The following is a 12,829-nucleotide window of genomic DNA, read 5'->3' as shown; positions in this document are numbered from 1 at the left end:
ATCTGTCAAGACTTAAATATTTTCAGATCTTATATTTCTGTCTTTTAAGGTGCTTTTTACTACATCAATCCATTTACATCTTGGACTTCCTCTGGGTCTTTTTTCTGACATCCTGGCAAAAAACTCTTGTTTGCTAATATTTCCTCTCCTGTTCTGTTTAAATGACCATACCACCTGAGATTAGCTCTACTAACACATTTCTGAATGCTAACAATTCAGGAATGTATATATTGGGTTTTGTCCTCTATCCAAGTGTTAGCAAACAAAGTTTCCGCCTGAAATACTTTCAGGACTGGGGACAACTCGTGGTAAAGGTAGTATAAGTTCTCATCACTTGCCTTAGTATCTCCCATAATGCAAAGCACATCTCCTTGCAGACATGTATAATGCTATTCATTAAGGGAAGGGCCCAGGCCAGTTTTGACCTTTATTGAGGTCTCATCAGTGTACGAGATCACTAGCTCTTAATATCACCACTTCTGGGTCTGGCTCCCACTGATTGTGGAATACTGATTATTATTATTTCGTGACACCTCCAAGGGGGTTCAGAGACTCATCAATGGAGGGCACCTACTCTAGAACTCTCTGTCCATCATCTACACCAATGCTATCTACTGCTCACCACCACCACCACCACTAGTATTTTTTGTCTGTAAATTCTGTGTGTTGTAAAGGCCATTTTTGTCTGTATGCATTATAAAAAACCCAAGTTTCTGGGAGAAAAAAACCCTGCTACCTGCATATGAGATTGACTAACTCACCTTCAATTGAAAAATTCCATTTAAAGATTCCTCCCATCATGACGAGAATCCAGCTTCTGGTGTTGTACCACCTTACCCCAGTCCTGAAGATACTTTCAGGTGCAAACTTTGTTTGCTGACACTTGGATAAAGGATTAAACTAAATTTATTATAGTCTAACCAAGTGAAAAATAAACTTTCAACATCTTTCTCTAAATCCAGAGTAATTTAATAAAAAGGGTGGCACACCATTTGGCAACTCCTATAGGTAGAGATGACCTGCTAATGCTTCTGCCTGGTATCTCCAGTTGGGCCTGGCTCCCACTGAAAAGACCTCAATAAAGGTCGAAACTAGTCTGGGTAGTGGCCCTTCCCTTAATGCATAACATTAGACATATCTGCAAGGAGATGTGTTTTGCATTATAGGATATACTGAGATAAGAGTGTTGGTTACTTGCTCCACCTTTGCAACGAGTTGCCCTGGTGTTGTACCACCTTACCCCAGTCCTGAAGATACTTTCAGGTGCAAACTTGTTTGCTCACACTTGGATAAAGGATTAAACTAAATTTATTATACTCTAACCAAGTGAAAAATAAACTTTCAACAAAGTTGAATAATTTGACTATATCCAGCAGAAAGGCTTGTGAGAGCAGATAAATCACTAATGTGCCCCTGGAAGAGGCACATTAGTGATTCAATATCAAAACTAACCATTAAGTCATTAGGTCAAAGGGAAAGATTTTTCAATTTAATCAGAACTTTTTTTTTTATATGAAGAATGGGAATTACCAATTTGAGCCTTTAATAAATGTACTAAAAATTTAGTTATGAGATATGTAAAAGAGTCTATCCACAATAGCACAAAGAAGAATGCCTTCCTTGTGGATCTTTGTCAAACCATAGAATCAGGGTTCTACTTTGTATTCAAACTGCCTGATGCAATTGATGATTATCTGTAATTTTCAGGTTGAAATATTTGACTATTAAATACATTATCCATTATTTTCCTTGTGCTATCATGTTAATTTGTTAAAATGACACTAGTATTGTATCGCTGAAACAACTATGGAAATGGTGAATGAGTTTAAGGCACACTTCAATGAGTTTTGTGTATAGGGTAATAATGGGAATTTCCTGCAATAAGTTCTCTTATTATCAATATTATTGATAATAAGAGAACACAATATTATCCATTATTATCCAATATTATCAAAAAAGCCGCTAGAGGGCCGTAAGTTGTGTAGTGTTAGAAAGCTCCAGAAAGATAAGTGCTATTTTGAATAATAATTGGCAGTTTTTCATAAATTTTAGGGTTTCATTATTTATTTTTGAGAAAAAGTGTGTCTGAGTGATTTTTGGTGCGAATTCTATCAGAATTATTAGTTTAAATTGCTGTTTTAAATATCACACAATGCCAGTCAGCAGGTCACCCATGCGGGCGTTGACTGGTGCTACCAGACGAATGCTGTGAAAGTCAAGTAGCATTGGTGACATAGACTTTCCAAAACTGATTCGATGTCCTGAGTGTGATACGTATGCATGGCGGAATGTGAGAGATGTCTTTGTGGAGAGGGAGAGAATGAGCGAAAGACAAGAGAAAGTATGGATTTATCGTAAGTGCGATATACTGTTGGACTACAATACACTGAATGCGAAACTGAATGAAAAGATATACATTGTACATGAAAGAAACAGAAATGAAATGAAAGATAGAGAGACTTTTAGAGTGAAAGAATGCAGAAATGTAGAAGTGAAAGTTATGAAAAAAACCAAAATGAAACAAACACAGGAGAAACTGAGGGAGTGAAAGAATGCAAGGATGTAGAAACAAGAGTTACGGAAAAAGTTGTGAAAAACGGAAATGAAATGAAAGCAAGAGAAACTGAGGGAGTAAAAGAATGCAAGATGTAGAAGCGAAAGTTACGGAAGAAGTTGCAACAAATGGAAGTGAAACGAAAGTTGGAGAAACTGAAAGAGTGAAAAAATGCAAAGATGTACAAGTGAAAGTTAGTGATAAGAAGGTGAAAGAAAGTATGAATGAGGAAAAGGAAGTACAGTGTCGCCAAACGAGAGGTAGCAAGATAGAGAGTGAAATTGTCGGAATCCAAGATTTAATGAAACAGATATTGGAAATGAAAAATGAAATGAAGAATATGTTGAGTGATGTTAGGCATCTAGTGGAAACTAATGAAAGTATGCAAGAAAACAGAATGAAAGAACAAAGAGTAAAAGAAGTGACGAGTGATTCCAGGATAGAAGTAAATGGAGAATCCATAATTAAAGGGCTAGTTACTGACAGAGTTCATAGGATCTGCTATCCGGGTGGGTGAATGAGTATGATAATTAAGGCATTGGACATGAGAAGAAACGAGCGAGAGAGAGTTAGTTGTGATTGTAGGGACGAATGATCAAACTGGACATAGAAGGATGTGAGGACGAATATCAGGAGACTACTGAGAAGAGTGAAAGATAACAGTGTAGTAGGAAAGGTTGTCAATGCGTTACCCAAGTATGTTGATGATGATGAGTTGCGATGGAGAGTCAAAATCATGAATGGTATGCTGACGGAAACGTGAGGAGAAGGGAGTGGAGTTTGCGGATGTATGGCATGTGTTTGAGGGAAGAATGAAATTATACAGGCATAATGGGTTGCATTTAAATGGCGTTGGAGAAAGAAAGTGTTGCTGGATTAAAGAATAGTGTGTGGAAGTACAGTGTGTGATATGTGCCAGAGATCAGAAGGAAGAGATGAAGAGAAAAATCAGGAGAGTGATACTGAAGAGACACAAGTGCTTGGCAGTGGAAACAGTAGTAGTGTGAGAGAGGAAGAGAGAATGGGAATACAAGAGGAACAGGGAAACAAGGGGAGCTCGGGTGGACAGGGAGACGTGGCATAGAGAGAGTGAATGTTGAGAGTGGCAGTGAATGTGTGTATGAAGATGGAGTATATTGCAATGTGGGTGGAGAAGTGGAGACTGAGCAGGTATATATGGTAAGCGGTGATAAAGGTGATTTGGCAGGTGTAGTGGGAAAATCACGACCAACATATGGCTTAGATAGGACTGGCTATAAACCAAAACATGAACTGTTGTTTGTTTACAAATGCCAGAAGTATCAGAAATAAAGGGGATGAAATGGTTTCAATGATTGAGTTTATTCGCCCTCAAATCATTGGAATAAGGGAAACATGGCTGAATGAAGATGATATTGTAACGGGAATAGAAATGGAAGGGTACAGTATCTTTTTGTGATGATAGAAAGGGCAGGAAAGAAGGGGGGAATGCTGCTGACGATAGCAGGGGAATTAAGTCCATGAAAGGGGAAAATAATGGCAATGGTTATGAGGCAGTGTAGTGTAATGAGGAGGTTGAAAGGAAGACATATTTAGTTGGATGTTGCTATAGGCCTGGGAATGCTGAAGGTAGTGATGAAGAAATATATAAACAACTTGGATTAGTGAACAAAGGGAGAGTAATTATTATGGGTGATTTTAATCGTGGTGGTATAGATTGGAATGAAGAAATAGCATTTGGGAATAAGGAAAATGAATTTCTCGAGTTCTTGAGAGATAACTATCTCAGGCAGCATGTAAAGAAAGGCACACGAGGATCAAGAGTTCTAGATGTCATCATTTCATCAGAGGATGTAATTGTTAGAGGGGGGTTTCTCATTTTCCTCCAGTTGGTGAAAGTGATCATGAAGTAATCACCTGTGTTGTGGCTAGTCATATCGAGTTTTTTGTGAGGAAAGGATATATTTGGAATTATAAGGCTGGTGATTATGACAAGCTTAGGAGATAACTTCGAGCTATAACATGGAATGAGGAGTTGAGCGGTACAGAAATAAATGCTGCATGGGAACTTAACAAAGAAATGCATAACAGCATCAATGTACGAATGCATCCCAAAGGCCAAAAGGCTGAATAAGGTAGGTGTAAAATGGATGTGGAGCTTAAGCATGAAATCTGGAAAAAGAAAGTACTTTGGAGAAAGTACAAGATGAATAATGGTAATCAGTCACATGAAGAATATAAAGAACAAGCCAGGAGGGTGACTCAGTTAGTAAGAAAAACAAAAGTAGAGTGAGCAGAAATTGGCAAATCAGGCTAAGAAAAACCCTAGAAAGTTTTTTTAGATATGTGGCAAGTAGAAGGAAGAATGATCATGGAAAGATGAAGTTAAGGGATGAGAGTGATAGAATGGTAACTGCTGCAGAAGACATTGTTAAATGATCAATTTGTAAGGGTGTTCATCCTGATCAGGGTGGAATCATGAATAACGTAAGTGCAGAGGACATAGGAGAGGATAGCTCAATTGTGAGTGAGCAGGAGGTATTTGAGGAAATAAATAACTTCGATGTTAATAAGGTGATAGGATTTGATGACTTATCATCACGCATCTTAAAGGAATGTTCCAGGGAACTGGCAGTAACATTGGCATGCCTGTTTAATAAGAGTTTTGTAATAGCACAGGTTCCAAGGGAGTGGAAGAAGGGTAAAATTGTTCCACTGCATAAAGGTAGTGATAAGGCTGCAGCTTCAAATTATAGGCCGGTCTGTATATCTGGAGTTGTGGTGAAGGTCCTGGAGAGATTGATGAAAAGTAGGATACAGATATGAGTTGATAACAACAGTATTCTCTGTGGTTATCAGCATGGGTTTGTTAAGAGAAGATTATGTTTCACTAACTTACTTATATACTATAACAAGGTGACAAATACCTCGGACAAGGGAGATGCATATATAGTGGTGTACTTGGATTTTGCAAAAGCTTTTGATAGACTGCCACATGACAAGCTCTTAAATAAATTGAAACAGATGGGATTGGATAACAGACTTCTGTGTTGGGTCAGTGACTGGCTGTCGGATAGGTATCAGAAAGTTGTATATGGGGCGCAATATCTCGAAAGAGAAAGGTCACCAGTGGTGTGCCACAGGGGTCAGTTTTGGGACCATTGTTGTTCAATTTGTATGTTAATGATATTGGGTTGGGTTTAACTAGTGATATCCAGCTGTTTGCGGATAATGCAAACCTGGGGAGAACAATGCACAATCAGGCTGAGGTTAATGTCTTACAAGAGGACTTGAATAGATTGCATGAATGGGCAGGTAAGTGGAACTATCAGTTCAATGTTGTCAAGTGTAAGGTTTTGAGATTAGGTAAGCAACAATGGGATGCAAAGTATACACTTGGTGGGGAAACTTTAACAGAAGTAGATGAGAGATCTAGGAGTGATGATAGACAAGGACCTGAAATTCACAAGTTGTGAAGATATCACATTACAAAAATTGTGAAGAATCACATCGAATAATGCCAATGATGCTGAGAACCCTGACATGCAGAAATAGAGAGGTTATGATTCTGTTGTATAAGGCCTTGATCAGGCCCCATATGGATTATTGTGCACAGCTTTGGTTGCCAGATTTTCATGGTGACGAGGATGTGTTGGAAAGGGCAGAGAAGATTCACAAAGGTGGTCAGTGGTCTTTGGAATGTGGAGTACGAGGACAGATTGAAAGGATGTAAGTTGCAGAGCCTCGTGAATAGGAGAAAGGGGGGGGGGATATGATTGAGACATATAAGCTTAGGTCAGGGGTTGTTATCAGGTAAACATGGAAGAGATTTTTCATAGAATGGGAGAGAGCAGTGGGACAAGAGGCAATTGCTGGAAACTGTATAAGGAGGGTGTGAGCAAAGGAGTGAGAAGCAGGTTCTTTGCATGGAGGGTGGTTGGTGAATGGAATGCATTGCCTGAGTGTGTTGTGGATGTGGACGCATCGAATCAGTTTAAGATGCGGTTGGATGAGAATTGTATGCAATAGTGAGTACCTCCCATGATGAGTCTCTGACTCCATGGAGGTCAAATGTTAATAACAACATTTGACCCCCAAAAAAAATCAGAATACTTTTTCTCAACTGAATACATTTTTAAGGCAGACTTTTCAGCTGTGACAATCGCAAAAAACAAACAGCGAAAATGAACCGTCTGAAGAAGAAGTCAAAGGCATTAATGACAACAAGAAACAATAACTAATACCGTTCAGTTCTTATGTAGTTTTCTGAGGAAGAATGTCAGATTTAAACTATTGTCTAATATAGCATGGAATGTTGCTTTTAAATAATGGAAACCTATTGAAATATTTTTAACATTATTCTTAAAAACATTTTTTGTTCAAAATATTTTTATTTTATTGCTAATGGAACTATAGTGTAATTTTTTTTCTTACACTGCAATATATATAGTCAAGAAGTTCTTGTCACAAAGCTATTTTTCTGTTTTCTGTAATTACTGTTATAGTGATTCTCAAATATATCCATTATAACATTTTCAAAAATTTAAAAGTATTACTAAAAGAAAATCAGAGTAGTATTATTATTATTTGACACCTCCAGGGAGTCCAAAGACTCATCGAGGGAGAGTGTGCCAACAGCATCGAACGATTGGTCCCCTTCCAACTACTAACTGTGCTCAAACTTACTTAACTGAGCCATTAGTAGCAGAGGCTCTACCAATCGACCAATTATGCAAATCAAATGTTTTAAAATGCTTATGAAATATAATACAACTAAAATAAAGCAATGCTAAAAATTACCAATGAATCATCATAGCCTCTGTTTAGTCTCTCTTCTTTAACCACCCAAAAATATACTATAACAGCCAAAATTACCGCTTCCAAAACTATGACCCTGCAAAATTAAAACACAAATAGTTGAAATTTTTAAGATTAGGTAAGTTCACAATCATTAATAACGTACTCAACTATGTACTAATAATCTATAGTTATCTTTTGCTTTAACAATGTGGCAAAATACATCATTATGGACAGCTGTAAATGCTATAATAATTTACATAACAATAATCTGTTTGGCTATTGCTCTTGCTGCTTCTTCAGCCTGTGAACAAAATACAAGGTGTCTGAAAATTATCTTTACAACTTTTACCCAATATGAAAAGTCAACCAGAAGGTGTAGAAATACTCAAGTTGTCCTATTTTACACTTTTTCCTGAAATCTGTCAAAACTTAGTATTTTCTGAATACTAAGTTTGAATCCACAGGAGAAAGCACAGTATGCTGAGTGGTTTATTCAAACTTGATTCAAATCTGATACAAAGATTTAGAGCTTGTTACAGCAGATCGCTATCAAAATAAATCATAAGAGCTTCATATAAAAAGTTTTATGGATACTGGAAGTGTGGAACACACACAAAAAAAAAGGAGCATGGTGGCCTCAAACGAGGCCACCATGCTCCTTTATAAACATCTGATGTCCTTTACAAACATCTGAAGAAAATGTTGAGTATATTTGAGAGGCCATTCTGAATAATACCACCATGTTGTGTATAATAGGGTGGTGAATCAAAAGAGAAAGATAACTCCAGGGTTCTGTTTTTGATCCTCTGTTGTTTAACTTACTTGTTAATGATATTTTATGTGGAAATTGAGGATTTTCAACTGTTTGCTGATAATGCAAAGTTGTGAAGAATTATAAGCAGCACTGCTGATGTTACTTGCAATCAGGAAGATTTGAATAGATTTTTAACTTGGACTGATGAATGGGGCAATAGTTTTAATATTAATAAGTGCAAGGCAGGCCTGTTCTGTACTGGAGTGCAAAGGGTGCAATGAACCCGGGTGGCATAATTTTTATTATATTGCCGGGAGGGGGTAGGGTATAATAAAATGATTTGTAACGTGTTATTGTACTTCGGGATCTTTTAATTTTTAATGGAAGGGGAGCACAAAAATTTTGCACCCAGGCAGCGCAAACCCATGGAACAGCCCTGGTGCAAGGAGGTGCCCTTTGGAGTACAGAGATATAATGCTGTGCACTACATTAGTGAAATTGCACTTCAGGAAGTGGATCATACTCAAGATATGGGAGGGATGGTTGACAGTGAAGTGAAGTCAAGGGGGCACAGTGCAAGTGTTAAATGCCTGCACATTGCATTGATACTATGATAAGGAGTACACTGACAAGAAAGAATAAGATGTGGTTATACTATGATATGCACAGGAATACAGGATAAGATAACTGCCTTGATTTGGTCTTCTCTGCCTGGGATTATTATTCCAGTCATCTCTGCAACTGACCATAAGACTACAGTGAACTAAGATGATGGAACCGTTTAAAAAGCCTCTCATGATAAAAACAGACAGAAATTTATCTTTCTCTGGTGAATACTGCATAATGTGAGTAGCCTACACCACCTAGCCAAAAAATGGTATTTCCTGGAATGCTTCTTTCTAAATGCAAAAATCATTTGTCGGAACAATAAAATTTACATAATACAATATTGTAAAGTATTCGTATGGCATATTGCTGATTTTCAAATCCATGTTTTTAACCAACTTTCCATAAATGGAATTTTACGTCATTAATTATAAAAATCAAAATTCTCTACCCACTGCTGACAGGTGAGGAGTATAAAAAAAAAAAAAAAGTGCTATTCTGTTGTAAGCAATGGAATGCCCAAAACATTACATAATCTGTTCCCAATACACAGGGCAAAAGGGCAGTGTTGAATGCATGTTCTACTGCTTCCAATCTGCAATAGCTGTCACAGATTGGATCTCCGATTTAAAGTACCTCCATTTTATGGCATTTACTGGAAGGTGACCATATGCAATTCTCCAAGCAAGATGCCTTCTGTTAGGATATCCTTGGAACGGTATTGATTGTTAGTATCCAACTGTGGAAATTCATGGCATAAGAGATTAAGGATTTCCTTAAACCAAATTTTGCTGTTATTAATGGAAAGAATGCCAATTCTTTCTATTAATCACTGATCATAGGTGACCAAAGTTTTCTATGGTGAAATTTGCTGTGTAGGGTGGAATACACATATGCATTAGAAAAACTAAGAGGCTAACTTTCTCCTTAATTACATATTTATATAAATAGCATCTAATATTAAGCAAAATATCCACATTTAAGTATTGATTGAATAAATTCATATGGAATAAGAGAGAGAGAAATTAGTCGGAACACTAAATTAGCTGTATATAAGACAGTGTTCAAACCAGTTTTGACTTATGGAGCTGAGAGCTGGGTCAGAAGTAAAACACTTGACCAAAGACTAGAAACTATAGATATGCAAGTCCTGAGAAAGATTAGGAGCATGAACAGATGGCAACAATGGCAATATCATATTAAAAATGAGGATATTAGGAAAGAACTTGACATTGTCAGCATCCAGGAATGTGTTAGCAGAGCTAATCTCAGATGGTATGGTCATTTAAACAGAATGGGTGAGGAAAGATTAGCAAAACAGGTGGGATCTCAGAAACCATGTATGTGGAAAGAGCAAAGAGAGTTAGGAAACATAGCAAACGTTGCTGTCCACAATGCCACGAGAAAATGAAGAACAGACACCAAGCAAAAGCAACGATACACAGCAAGTCTTTAACCATGAGTTTGAATGAATCTAAGTTGATGGTAATATTAGGATTAGGAAGGGACTTCTACACTGTCATTATTATACTGTAGAAGAAGCACTTGGAACTGTGTGAGATATAAAAATGAAACTAATGGTAGAAACAGAAGCTCAAGAAAACCTCAGGCATGAAAATGAAGAATTGCAGAAAGAGATAAACACTCTCAAGTAAAACATATACAAATTAAATTAATATCAAATTGAACATATACAAAAAAAAAAAAAAAGAATGAAAAGATGGAACTACAAATAGAGGTAACACAAACACACAATCTTGTATTTAGTGAGGGCAATATTATTTATGCAAGCCAGCATAGATTTTAAAGGGCATTCTTCTTTTACTAATCTGGTAACCATTTACAATACAGTGACAATAGCAATGGGTGAGGGTAAGGCATATACTGTCATTTTTTTGGATTTTTCAAAGGCATTTGACAGGGTGCCACATGACAAATTGATCTTTAAATTGCAACATACAAGTTTGGGATGTCAGGTTAGTGGATTACATTGGTGATTGGCTCTCTGGTACAAAGCAGAGTTGTATATGGGAAAGCAGCATCAGAGAATAGGAAGGTTATAAGTGAAGTTCCAGAGGGTTCAGTATTGGGAACATTGCTCTTCAATCTTTAAGTCAATGATATTGTAAAGCTTGGGAGGATTATTAGTAATAGTGCTGATTTTTTGTCTCTTCGAGAGAATCTGAATAGGCTGGAGAGGTGGACAAACGAATGGGGATGTCAGTTTATTGCAACTAAATGTAAGGTTTTAAAATTTGGGATTCACAGATGGGAATACTTCATACTCACTTGGTGGGATTATACTGAAAGTCATGGAGGAAGCAAGGAATCTCAGGTGATTGTGGATAGAGATGTGAGGTTCCGAAGACATATCACAAAGGTTGTGAAGACATCTCAGAGAATTGCTGCAATGTTGAGGATGACACTGACTTCAAGAGATAAAAGTGTGGTGGTCCCATTGTATAAAGTTTTGATTAGACCACATCTGGATTCCTGTGCTAAAATCTGATCACCCAGAATTGAAGGGAATGAAATAACCTTGGAGAGGACACAGAGATGGATAAGAAAAATGATATCAGGACTGTACAAGGTTGATTATGAGGATAGATTAAAGGTAGGTAGATTGCAGAGTTTGGTGAATAAAATACAAATTAAAATGTCTCAATCATTTTAAAATGTCTAAAATGATTGAGACATTTAGCTGTTGAAGGGTTATTATTGAATTAACATTGGTGGAGATTTTTCATATGACAGTACAATGAGAAGGATCAAGGACAAGTACCATACCTGGAAGTTTCAAAAGGGAGTAGTGAGTAAAAGGGTAAGAAGTAAGTTTTTTGCATATGGAGTGGTAGGAGCATGGAATGCACTGCCTGAGAGGATGGGGAATGTATGGACAGTGGATGAGTCTTGTCACTCTATGGGAGTGCAGGAAAATAATAATAATATACTTGAAGCACTAACCATAAACTATTAACCAAAAAAATAGCAGTACTATAGCATAAAACAATCTAGGTAGCTCTTACAATTCTTACTTCAATTTCATATCTATATTGCTAAAACATAAGTGTCATTTTATTTAAGTAAAGTAACATACCTAATCATAGTGAGATAAAGTTGAAACTGTTTATCATTATACCACTCTGTCGATGCTATAAGCACAAACAAAGGCAGAATAATAAATATGATGGCTGTAATTGTTAGTGATAAGGTCATCTCTTTTAGAACCTTGATATCTGTCTAAAGAAAAAAAAAGTTAAGTAAATTGTAAATCAAAAAAAGTCATTTATAAATAGAGGTATGTAAACAGAGAAAAGAAAGAGAATAAAATAAATCTAAAACCTACATCTATTCCCTTGTTGATCACAGTCTTAAGAACTCCCATGCATGATTCTGCATTCTCCTCTCGCCTGCTATTTGACAAAAAAACAACCTCTCCAGTATCTATCCTATGAAATAACTTCATCATGTAATGTTTAATGTTTCCATCATATCCTCTAATTTCTACCTATTTGCAAAACCCTGCAAACAAACTTCTCTTAATTATATCCCTATAGTTCACATTTAATTGTCCTGATAATACTTTGGTTGCTAGGATCTGCATAATTATCCAGATAATGGCATTTATAAACAGGAATAATTGCTTTCTTCTAGTATAATAACAGATACCATAGTAATTGGTATCCTGATATCCTGATATCATAGTAGAGAACGAATGAAAGTAGAAATGGCGTGGTGCAGAAACCGCAAGTAAAAAAAATCGAAAGAATGAATGATAGCGAAAAAAGAATGACTGATGGCGAAAGTTGGACGCATGTTGGAACGAAAGTACTAAACCAAAGAAAGATGAATGATAGTAAAAGTGAAAAGAATGATAGCGAAAGTTGGACGCATGTTAGTCCGAAAGTACGGAAACAAAGAAAGATATGTGAGAGTGAAAGTGAGAAGAATGACAGTGAAAGTTGGACGTATGTTGGACCGAAAGTACGGAAACAAAGAAGGATGAATGAGAGGGAAAGTGAGAAGAGAGGGTCGAGAGTTAGAAAGTTAGAAAGATTTAATGATAGAGTGAATGTGTCGCGAGGTTCAGAAGGTGAATTGGATTGGATGAAGCAAGAAATGAAATGGATGCGGAA

The 12,829-nt window shown here is 36.8% G+C and overlaps 1 protein-coding gene across 4 annotated transcripts in view; it reads right to left on the bottom strand.

Moving 5' to 3' along the window:
• The window catches only part of LOC150102972 (transmembrane channel-like protein 7), a 482,602-nt gene that overhangs the window by 149,401 nt on the left and 320,372 nt on the right, over positions 1-12,829 (bottom strand). For all 4 annotated transcript variants that reach the window (XM_090398586.1, XM_090398588.1, XM_090398587.1 and 1 more), the window contains exons 10-11: positions 11,791-11,933; positions 7,334-7,427 (exon numbers count right to left, since the gene is read on the bottom strand). In XM_090398586.1, coding sequence (XP_090254712.1) covers positions 7,334-7,427; positions 11,791-11,933 — 237 coding nt within the window. The remainder of the gene's footprint in view (positions 1-7,333; positions 7,428-11,790; positions 11,934-12,829) is intronic.

The sequence above is a fragment of the Typopeltis vanoorti genome, chromosome 9 (genome assembly GCF_054136105.1).
Source record: "Typopeltis vanoorti isolate ZY-2024b chromosome 9, IOZ_Tvanoo_1.0, whole genome shotgun sequence".
Classification (NCBI taxonomy): domain Eukaryota; kingdom Metazoa; phylum Arthropoda; class Arachnida; order Uropygi; family Thelyphonidae; genus Typopeltis; species Typopeltis vanoorti.
The sequence above is the reverse complement of the archived record's forward strand: the minus strand, read 5'-3'. Positions and strand labels throughout refer to the sequence as shown.